The 12,049-nt window shown below is 37.7% G+C and overlaps 1 protein-coding gene across 1 annotated transcript in view; it reads right to left on the reverse strand.

Moving 5' to 3' along the window:
* Znf684 (zinc finger protein 684) overlaps positions 1–12,049 on the reverse strand; it is a 29,458-nt gene that overhangs the window by 12,319 nt on the left and 5,090 nt on the right. The window contains 2 exon segments of the mRNA XM_015485201.2: positions 261–320; positions 1,488–2,007. Of these exon segments, the coding sequence (XP_015340687.1) occupies positions 261–320; positions 1,488–1,657 (230 nt within the window). The 5' untranslated portion in view covers positions 1,658–2,007.

Genomic DNA, 12,049 nt, shown 5'->3' on the forward strand with positions numbered 1-12,049 from the left:
CTTAGATAAGGATGTTGTACATCTTTATCCTGATGGTCTAACACCAACGTGTGAAACTTCCAATCAGTGTCTTTTTGTTTGCTCCCAGAAATTTATCCCAAGGAAATATAAGTTAAAAAACTAAACAAAGGCCTTGGTTTCTGAAGCTCAGTAGGTCTAGAAATGATTCCTTCCTGTGATTCTCTGATCTCTGCTTTGAAGCTGGGATAAAATAATCTCGGGCTGGGATATAGCTCAGTCCAGTTGGGGATATAGCTCACCTGGTAGAGTGTTTGCCTTGCATACTCAAGGCCCTGGCTTCAATCGCCATCCCCAGCACCCTATACACACACACACACACACACCAAAAAAAAACCAAAAAACTCAAATTAGGTTTTCATTCCTTTTTTTTTTTTTAAGAGTTGGGGAGCTGTCTATGTTGCCCAGGTTAGTCTCAAATTCCTGGGCTCAAGCTCAGCCTCCCAAATAGCTGGAACAACTAGGTTGGGAAAGGTTGAGCTTTCTTGAGAAGGTTTTCTGTCTGCCCACCTATCTATTTTAAAGCTGGTGATTCAGTTTAGAGTTCAAAGCTGTTTCCCTGTGTATGTGCGTTATCTATGGGCAAGGGGAACTCAACTTCATTTACACTGTTTTCATGGGAAGATTTGCAGATACAAGAGACCCAAAAAGATGACCATAAAGTGAAATTCATTCAATATTCATTACTCAAGTATTTAAAAAATAGAATACACTCAATTCTTTGGGTAATACAGGAGAGCTATGTTGTTAAACAAAAAATGAAATCTGAAGAAAACTCATCCAGGTTTGAATCTCGCTTTTCTACTTGCTAAGCTGTGCGAATAAAGGCAAGGAATTTCACCTCTTTCGTCTTCGGTTACTTCATATGCATACTAGTGACAGCACTTATTCCAGATGACAGCAGTGAGAATATCCTAAGAAAGCATAGCAGTTTCTCTAGAAATTCTTCCTTCTTGGATCTCTTAAAGTGGCTTAAAATTTCCTGTTGTGCTGGGGATGTGGCTCAAGCGGTAGCGCGCTCACCTGGCATGCGTGTGGCCCGGGTTCGATCCTTAGCACCACATACAAACAAAGATGTTGTGTCCGCTGAAAACTAAAAAATAAATATTAAAAAATTTTCTCTCTCTCTCTCTCTCAAAAAAAAAAAAAAAAATTCCTGTCGCTGGCTCTGGTGCACTGAGATGCATAGCCTCCTTTACTACGACCTTATCAATAAGGGCAGGAATGCAAAGAGAGCCTGTCCCAGCCACAATGCGGGTTCTAAGAACTTACCCATGGCCAGTCGGATCCCTATAACAGTGTAAATGAAGTTGAGTTCCCCTTGCCCATAGATAACGCAAGTACTCCAGAGTTGGACAGGACGCACACACGCACCCAAACACCAAGTCAAACATCTTCGATACGGTAAACCCACAAGCTGGCTCTCGCCATTCTACCCGTGCGTCCCCCAGAGTCGGGCATAGCCTTACCTGCCACCTTTTCGTGGCCTGTCTCCCATTTCCGTCACTACTACCAGGATCGGGATACAGCGTCCTCCCGCAGAAACGAGGGAGGAAACCCACGCTGCACTGAGTGCTGCACAGGTCTGAAGAGGCGAACACCGGGTCCAGCCCCACCGCGCGTGTGCGGAAGTGTGCATCGCTCAGAGACCACATTGCCCACAAGGCCTCGGAGCGCGTTTCCGGAGAAACGTGGGAGGCTTCTTCCGCCTTGGAGGAAAATCAGGGGGTTGGTATCTCTGGGGCTGGCCTGGGAGCCGCGCTCATATTTAAAAGTGTAGATATTATTTTCATTATAAAAAAAAGAAAACAGGCATCAGAAATTTCATATCCTGCAAGGTCGAAATCTGCAGTGTCCTTAAAGAATAATTTCCTTTTGGTGTGGTTTCTTCTAGCGCTGCTCTAGTTTGGGTCATGGAGATGAAGACGATATCACAAAGAAGCCAGGGAATAATACGTGAGATAGATGGGAAAGTAGGAGAGTTTGGATCTGCAAAACCAAGACAAGAAAATATTTCAAGAAAGAGGGAACTTTCTGTGATCGATGCTGCTGATAGGTCAAGTAAGATGGAAACTAAGAATTGACCACCGAGCAATGTTCGGGTCACTAGTGATGTTGAAACATTCTATTTGGGCAGAGTGGTGGAAATTTAATAAACTCTGATGAAAGTTTGATCAAAGTGGAAGGAAAGAACATAGAGAAAGCAAATACAGCTGGGCTGTGTGGCGCACGCTTGCAATCCCAGCAAATGGGAAGGCTGAGGCAAGAGGATCGCGGGTTCAAAGCCAGCCTCAGCAATTTAGCAAGGCCCTCAGTTCAATCCCTGAACAAACAAACAAGCAAATACACTAGAGACAATATTTAAAGTTTTGCCTGGCACTATTAAGATCCTATGTAATTCAGTAGCCAATCAACTTTACCGGCATTTTCAATGTTATGAGCACATTTTTATATTTCATCTTCTTTTATTCTTTCTTGATCTATACCCCTCTTGAGCAATAGCTTCATTTTCCACTTTTGAATAGCTGATGCCTGTATTTTCTCACGCCCAGTTCTCTCCTCTAATTGGCTTCTTGACCCCGTCTACTCCCCTGAAACTGCTCTTGTTGAGTTACCAATGAAATTCTATTTGACAAATTAAGTAGATTCTCTCTCTGACCCTGACATTCAACAAAATTGAAATACTTCCTCTTAAGGTTTCTAGAGCATATCATACAGCTAGTTTCACCCATCTCACCGAAAATGCTTCTGTATTTCCTTTTTTGAATACTCTGCCTGTTCCAACTGCAAATGTTGAAATACTCAAGGGTTTGGCCTTGAGCCTTTTTTTTTTTTTTTTTTTTTTGCTGGGTAGGGGGATAACAAGGATTGAATTCAGGGGCTCTCAACGACTGAGCCACATCCCCAGCTCTATTTTGTATTTTATTTAAAGATGGGATCTCACTGAGTTACTTAGCACCTTGATGTTGCTGAAGCTGGCTTTGAAATCCTTATTCTCCTGCCTCAGGCTCCTAAGCCGCTGGGATTACAGGCGTTGGCCACTGTGCCCAGCAAGCCTTTTCTTTTTGAAGTTGTTCTTTCTCTAAATGATTTCATCAGGGCATATGGTTTTAAATATCATTTATATGATAATGACAAATGTCCTTTATCTCTCCTCTCAATTCAGACTCTACTTCCTTATATCTGATCTGAAATCTCTTCTTGTATATCTAAAATTCATCTTCAACTTACATGTCCAAAACAAACTCATAATTCCTGCACTTCTCCTAGTTTAATCACCATACCATCATCATACACCTGGTTACACAAGCAGAAACTTAGGAACCATTCTTGATTTCTCCTTTATTTTCCCCTCTCTCATAGTACATGTGACATGTTTTATGAGAGTAAACATTTTTATCTTGTTCATAACTATATTTTGACAACCTGCTATATAAGTACTCAGTAAATATTTGTGAATACTGAATAAAGGTGAATGTGTCTATAGTTTTATCTCCATAAATATATCGTGGAGTTTTCTATATCCAAGGTCTTGAATGTATATATCAATTTGAAGAGAACTGACATTTTAATAATATTTAATGTTTCAATTCAGGAGCATGGTAGATCTTTCCACTTATTTAGGTTTTTTAATTTATCTCATGAATGATTTATAGATTCAGTGAAATTCTGTCAGATTTATCCCTAAATATTTCATATTTTATGCTATTATAAATTGTATAAGAGATTTGTATTTGTTGCTAGTATATACAGATACAATTTATATTTGAATATTGGCCTAGTAGCATTTTAAGTGTTTCCACAGTTTGTACACAGATGATTATGTCATCTTCAGATAAAATTACTTCTTCCTTCGCAGTCTGGATGCCTTTACTTGATCCTCCACTACAGCAATGAACAGAAATAATAAGAGAACAGTTTTGCTTTCTTTATTAGATACAGGACTGTTTGGGATATAAACTTCTTGAGAATATTGGTGGTTTGCATTTTTCAAGGAATTTGCCTACTTCACACAAACTCTCAAATTTATTGGCATAAAGTTGAGGTTGTATATCCTTTATATTTCTATGGAATTGGTAATAATGTCCCTAATTTCTGATTTAAGTAATTTGTGTCTTTTTTTTTCCTTAGTCCACCTACCTAAAAGTTAGTCAAAGAACCAACTGAGTTTCATTCATTCCCAGATTTTTGGTATTTTTATTATGAACGAATGTTGAATTTTGTCAGATACTTTCTCTGAATCATCTGAAACTATCAGGTGGGTTTCCCCTTCATTTGTTAATATAACATATTATATTGACTGATTTTCAAATGTTGAACCATTCTTGCATTCCATAAATAAATACCACTTGGTCATCATTATATTTCTAAAATGTGCTGCTGAATTTGGTCAGTTAGTTTGAGGATTTTTGCATCAATGTTCACAAGTGATTTTGGCCTCTAGTTTTCTTTCTTGTAGTCTTTATCTGTCTTTGATGCTAGGATAATGCTGGACTCATACAATAAGCTACAAGGAGCTTCCTAATCATCAAATTATTAGAACAGATTGAGAATGATTGGCATTAGCTCTTCTGTAAATGTTCAGTACAATTGTGCAGTGAAGTCATCAGGCTCAGGTTTTTTTTCTCAGAGATTTTTAATTTTCTGATTCAGTCTCATTACTAGTTATATTCAAGGACAGTTCCCTGGGTAATGTTGGACTGACACTGTTCTCCTTGATTCTTGCTTGAAGTTATCAAGAAAGAGGTGGAAATGCAATATGCTGAAAGAAGGAGAAGCTGGCTGGAACAGCCCAACTCTATTCCTATCTCCAACCCCCAGATATAGGATGGCCTTTAACACTAGTTGTATCATGTACTGCTTTCCAGAGTCCCTCAGCTGCAATGCAAGTGGATTACACACAGACAAGCCACCATCACTCTGGGAAGCTGACCTGCACTTTAAGGCTGAATTGCCCAAAAGTCTAGGATTTTGTTGTTTCTTGTGGCCTATCTGTAAGTAATAAATACATTTTATGTACAACTTGCCTTGTGTGAGAGTGTTCTGTCGCGTACATGCAAATAGCCAGTGCACAATAAAGCTGGTTCATATGTAGATCTACTCAGATTTTCTATTCCTCCATGATTTAGTCTTGGTAGGTCTGTGTTCTTAGCAACTTGTCCATTTCATCTGGGTTTATCCAATTTTTGGCATAAACTTGTTCATATCACTCACAATCCTTTATATTTCTGTGGAATTGGTAGTCTTGTCTCCAATTTCTGATTTAAGTAATTTGAGTCTTCTCTTTTTCCCTTAGTCCACTTAGCTAGAAGTTGGTCAAAGAACCAGCTCTGAGCATCATTGACTTTGTTGTGTTTCTATTCATTATTTTGCTTATCCTTTCTCTAATCTTTGTTTCTTTCCTTCTGCAAGCTTTTTTTCCAGTTTCTAAGGTTTTAAAGTTAGGTTGTTGATTTGAGATCTTTCTTGGGGGTTTTCTGTGTGTTTTGTTTTTGATATCAGTGATTAAACCTAGGGGTGCTTTACCAGTGAACATCCCCAGCCATATATATATATAATATATTTTTTAAAGAGGGAGAGAGGAGAGAGAGAATTTTTTAATATTTATTGTTTAGTTTTCGGTGGACACAACATCTTTATTTTATTTTTATGTGTTGTTGAGGATCGAACCCAGTGCCCCACGCACGCCAGGCTAGCGCGTTACAGCTTAAGCCACATCCCCAGCCCCCTTTATATTTTTTGAGACAGGTTCTAAATTCCTCAGAGCCTTGCAAAGTTGCTGATGCTGCCTTTGAACTTGCAATGCTCCTGCCTCAGCCTCCTGAGTTGCTGGGATTACAAGAGTATACCATTGTGCCTAGCTCTTGTTTTTTAATGTAAGAATTTATAGCTATAGTTTTCCATTACGTTGCTTACTCTATCTTCTGTAAGTTTTGCAATATTATGTTTTGTTCATCCATCTATAAATATTTCCTAATGTGAGATTTTTTTCTTTGATCCATAAATTCATGAATTTTTCCAGTTTATTTTGCTTCTAATTTCTAATTGCTTCCAGTTGTAGTTGGAGAAAATACTCTGTATGGACATATAACAATTTGTGACCTAACATGGTCTATCCTGGAAAATGTTACATATGTACATGGTAAGAGTAGCATTCCATTCCATTTTTGGATCATGCTCTAATGTCTATTAGATCTAATTTATACATTGCATGTTTTCGAGTCCTCTATTTCTTTAGTAATGGATTTTATCCATTATTGAGAATGGGATACTGATATCTGCAGTTTTAATTACTTAACTATTTCTCCATTCAATTCTGTCATTTTTACTTCTCAGATTTGATGCTGTGTGATTGGGTGAGTAAATATTTATATTTTCTTGCTGTATTGGACCTTTTTAAATATATAATGTCCTCTATTTCTTATAAACTCTCTGGATTTAAAAGTTTGTTTGTTCGCCTCCCCTGCTGCATTTTGGTTATTATTTCCATGAAATGCCCTTTTCTATTCTTTTAGTCTATTTGTGTCTTTGGATCTAAAGTGAGTCCCATATAGACAACATATAGTTGGATCATGTGTTTTTATACTTTCTACCAATCTGATTGGATAGCTGAATTAATTTGCACTTACTGACAAGGAAGGACCTATTTCTGTTATTTTGCAATTTGTTTTCTATATGCCTTGTAGATTTTTGTCCTTAATTTCACAAATTACTATCATGTTTAGTTTGTTTCTTGCAATTTTTTAGTTTATTTCTTTTTGTTTATATTCTATAGATATCTCTGTGATTTCTATAAGAATTACATTTAATATTCTAATGTTACACTTTAATTTGAATTTATACCATTTTAATCTCTATAATATACAAAAACTACTCTTTCATAGCTTTGTCCCCATTTCTTTCAGTTCTTGGTAACAAAAAATTACTTCTTTCTACATGGTGTGCTCTCAAACATAAATAATTCTCTTAAATGCAAGTCTCCTAAATTATGTAGAAATCAAAATATGAAGTTATAAGTCAAAATTACTAGCTTTTAGACTATGACTATTTTTTTAAAGATGGGGGGGGAGAGAGAGAGAGAGAGAGAGAGAATTTTAATATTTATTTTTTAGTTTTCGGTGGACACAGCATCTTTGTTTGTATGTGGTGCTGAGGATCGAACCCGGGCCGCACGCATGCCAGGCGAGCACGCTACCGCTTGAGCCACATCCCCAGCCCCTAGACTATGACTATTTTTTAAAAAAATATTTGTCTCTTAAATCTCAGAGCAAATAAAAATGTAGTTAAAACCATTATTATAACAGTGCTAGCTTTTGTGATTGCTTGTGTGTTTGCCTTATTTTCATTGGTTTTTGTATTTTGCTTTTCACCTTAGGACTTCTTGAAACATTATCTTGCAGGGCAGGTATAGCACTAACAATAAACTCTATAAAGTTTTTTTTTTTTCAAGTTTTGCAAAAAATATTTTATTTCCAGCTCTCCTGAAAATTCTGGGTTTTAATGAGAAGACATACCTACAAAGATTAGGTTTCAACAGATCTCTAACATCACATCTCCATATAAAGTCTGCTGAGCAGGGTCCAGGCATTTCCATTCCTCTTCAGAGAAATCAATGGCCACATCCCTGAATGTCAATGGTTCCTGGGATGCTGCTAGGGAAAAAAGCCAGTCTGAGAAGGCTACGTGCTATATGGTCCACTTTATATGACATTCTGACAGGTCCTCCTCAACATTGTTAAGGACATCAGAACAAAGAAAGTCAGAGAAACTGTAACCCCAAGAGGATTGTGTGGGGTCCTGGATGGGGTTAATGAGTGATGCCTTATAAGAAGAGGGTTTAAAAGACACCACATCCCTCTCCTCAATGATGCTCTGCAGGAAGTGGTGAAACTTATCCAGCAGTCACGGTTCCTCTGCTAAGCTCTTGTAAGTTTTTTTTTTTGTTTTTTTTTTAATTCTTAGAATGTCTTAATTCTCTCTCAGTTTTAAAGTTTTGCTGAATATAGGATTAATAAAATCATTCGTTGACAGGGGTCTTTTTTCCTTCTTCTTTTAGTACCTTCAATATTGGTCCACTTCTTTCTGGCCTCCATTTTCTGATGAATAATCTGCTAATAATCTTATTGAGGATTTGTCATGAGCCAGCCATGGGCTGTGTGAGCCAGCTGTGAGCATTTGAGCACTTGAGGGGACTGGACTGACATTACTTCTCTGACTGGGCTGTGCGATGTATATGTCCTTTTCACTTGCTCTGCCTTTGATCCCACACAGCACCTGAGATGAGTGTGGCCTTCCAAGATGTCAGTCAATCTGCTAACCACAAGACATCATGAAGTTAGACTCAACCCCCTGAAACCTGACCCCTGGCCTTATTTGGAAAGAACATTCCATTGAACCTACCTTTGTGTGCTCCCCTATAAAAATAAAGAATCCAGGTACAAGCTCTGTATTTCCAACAGACCTTTAAGGTTGAGAGCCATCACTGATTCCTGCAAGCAAAAGGTATTTCTGTGTGTTACATGTTTCTTTCGCCATTTTCTTAGTTATTGAGGTAGCCAGATTTTGTGAACCCAGCTCAGGTTGTGAGCCTGGCTAGTTGGCGACAAAGGATCCCTTTTATGTGATGATCATTTTATTTGGACAATCATTTTCTTGACTTTCTCCCTGTCTTTCTTTAGTTCTTTGAGCATTTTTTATACCTTTATTTATTTATTTTTCTTCTGAGGTGCTGAGGATCGAACCCACGGCTTTGCTCATGCTGGGTGAGCGCTCTACTGCTGAGCCACAACCCCAGCCCAGTTCTTTAAGCATTTTTAAGACAATTGTTTTAAAGTCTTTGTCTAATAGTGCTATCAGGCCTTTTTACAGAGACAGTTTCTGTTGGCTTATTTTTTCCCTTCGAATGGGCAAAACTTTCCTATTTCTTTGTGTGCTTGTGGTTTTTATTGAAAACTGCATATCTGAATCTAACAATGTGTTAAGTCTGCAAATTAGATTCTCCCAATTTCTCAGAGTTTGTTGTTGTTTTTGTGCTTAGATTGCTTTAGGTTATGTCTATGCCAATAGTCAACCTATGTTGCAAACTTAACTTTTAAGGCCTTTTGTGATTTCTAGTTTTCCTAATATACTCAGTTACTGTTGAATGCCCATAGTCTTCAATGTCTGGCATCCAAAAGAGGGAAAATGAAGCCAGCTCTTTAAATTCTCTGTAAGTTACTTCAACCAGAGGGGGAGAAGCTGTAACAAAGAGAGGAGGGGCAGCAACTGTGGCCACCTCCTCTTTCTCTGCAATGCTGTGATAGGAAGCAGCAATCAGGGGATAGATTCTATTTGAACGACAGGTTCTTTTTCCCCACTCTGGTCCCCCGAGTTGTGTGCAAACTGCTCTGTGTATACATACATAGCAGCCTGCCTCAGGAGTGAGGTGTGGAGCATGTTAGCTCTACTGAACTAAAAGTTGAAATTGACCAAATTTAACCACAATTTATCATCTAAGTCTTCCCCTGGAAGTTGCAAGCCTTCAATGGACTCAAGTTCCAAAATAGTTTCATCAGACATATTCTGCCAATGCAATTGCTTTCTAGGTGAAGAGAAAGATTTCCTTCTGGTGCTTTGGACTCCACTATATTCCTGTTCTCCCTATTTTTTGCAATCATAGAATCTCTAGGTTTTGGCTGGGTATATGCTTACCCATAATCAATACTCTATATCCCAGCCGTCTTTGCAACTAAGACCAAGTGACCAAATTTTGGCCAGTGGGATGTAAGTGTAAGAAGGGGTACAAATTTAAAGTGTGTTTTTATAGAGATGCCCTTCTCCTATTCCAACTTCATGCTGAATGTATAATGGGTGTATGGAATTTGAGCAGTCATTTTAGGCTGAAGACTCATGTTGATGCCAGAGAAACAAGAGAAGAAAACTGGGTTCCTGATACCATGGGTGCACACCAGACATAGAATAACTATATTTAGTATTCTTTTGAATGAGAGAAAAATAAATTTCTGTTTTGTTTAGCCACTATTGTTCTGGTGATTTCTATCATATTATAAACAGTTACATCTAGCCCAAATTAAGGGGTTTAACTAATTTCCTAGTGCAAAGAGCACATTTTTTAAAAAAAACATTAATAGACTTGTTGTAATGTCTTTTTTCATTTATCCACTTACTGAACAAACATCCAAGAGGGACTCAATTTGGAGTCTAGAAACCTTAGGCAGAATTCACCAGAAAGAAATTATTAGATTATATAAAGACTACAACATTTACATACTGTGTGTAGAGAACAGCATCAGTGGTTGTCTTAGCTATCAAGGATACTATAACAAAATATCACAAGGTGGGGGACTTATAAAGAAAATTATTTCTGACAGTTCTGGAGGCTGAGAAGTCCAAGATCAAGGTTCTGGAAGAATCATGGTCTTGTGAGAGCCTGTTCTGTTTCACAGGTTGTGACTTGCTATGTCCTCACATAGTCGTAAAGGCAAAAGTGTTCCCTTGGTCCTCTTTTATGAGAGCACCAATTCCATTTAAGAGGGCTCTTCTGCACTGCCTAATAACTTCTCAAAGGTCCACCTCCTACCACCACCTTGGGAGGTTTGAAGTTCAACATATTAATTTTGGGACAGCACAAGCATGCACACCATAGTACTGATCCTGGGGTAGTCCCAACTACAGATGCCTCAACTTATCCTTATAATACAAAAAGATAACTAAAATGTTAATCTAAAATAAAGATTAGGGATCTCAGAAAATTACTGGATTCTGAGTGTCACTATCTGAAACCGTTTTTTTTTTCTGTTCTTGAAATTTCTTATATAACTTAAGATGATGCTGTAGAACCCTGAGCAAGTTTTTTTCTTGAAGACAATTAGCTTAATACTGTTTACTTTAGAAAGTCCAGTTTACTACATCCCTGGTTTAATTCTAAATTTACTAAGTCCCAGAATAATACAAGTCCCATAGTAATACAACATTTCACATTTCTAACCCAAATTTTGAAATGTTCCAAAATCTGAGACTTTGAATGCCAACATGATACAAGCAGAAAATCCACTCCAAACTCATTATGATGAGTAAAAATGCAGGTGTATAAGCAATTTTGTATAAAATTACCTTCAGTCTATGTGTATAAAGTATATATAAAACGTAAGTGAAGTCCTTGCTTAGACATTGGCCCCACTCCCAAAATATCTCATTGTATATGTGCAAATATTCCAAAATCTGGGGGGAAAAATCAGAAATCCAAAACACTGTGATCTCAGCAGTTCAGAAAAGGGATGCTCATAGTCCAGGAGACTTAATAACAGCAAGAAAAACTTTACAAATTAATGATTAAGAGCATAAGAACTGCAATCAGACCTATCTCAATTGGAATTTACCACTTCCATACAATGGGAGGTTGGGAGAGTAATTTTTAACATTTTTTAAGCCTCAGTCCCTTCACTGGGGATAACTGATACACAGATTTCACCATATAAAATATTTAGCACAATGCCTGGCACACAACTTGTCAATGAAAAGAAATATATAAGAGTATGTGTAGCTCATAAAAGGTTACCCATTGAATCTTCTATTGATGCCCAGATGTTAACAGCTCATGTATAACACGAAGTCACAATAAGAATATTCACCATGTTCTTCTAACTCTTTACCATCCATTAGTACAGAAACTCCACCCATACCAACTGCCCTCCCCCAATCCAACTATTCCTGCAAATTCTCCAGTAGTATCTTCATGAACAAGTTCTTACACTTCAAATGACATCTATATCATTCCTTCCTCTGATCTCTTTGGTGATGTTTGTAACTAGGGCTCCATTGCCTTCTAAGGTGCATTGAAATTTCTCCCCACTACCTATACATTTTCCTTAAAATGTTTTTATTAGGGGTCAGGGCTGTGGCTCAGCAGTAGCGTACTTGCCTGACTTGTGTGAGGCACTGGGTTCAATTCTCAGCACCACATATAAATAAATAAATAAATATCAATGATTTAAAAAATTTTTTTAAAGTTTCTGTTGTTATTTTTCACTTA

Source organism: Marmota marmota, unplaced genomic scaffold, assembly GCF_001458135.2.
Source record: "Marmota marmota marmota unplaced genomic scaffold, marMar, whole genome shotgun sequence".
NCBI lineage: Eukaryota > Metazoa > Chordata > Mammalia > Rodentia > Sciuridae > Marmota > Marmota marmota.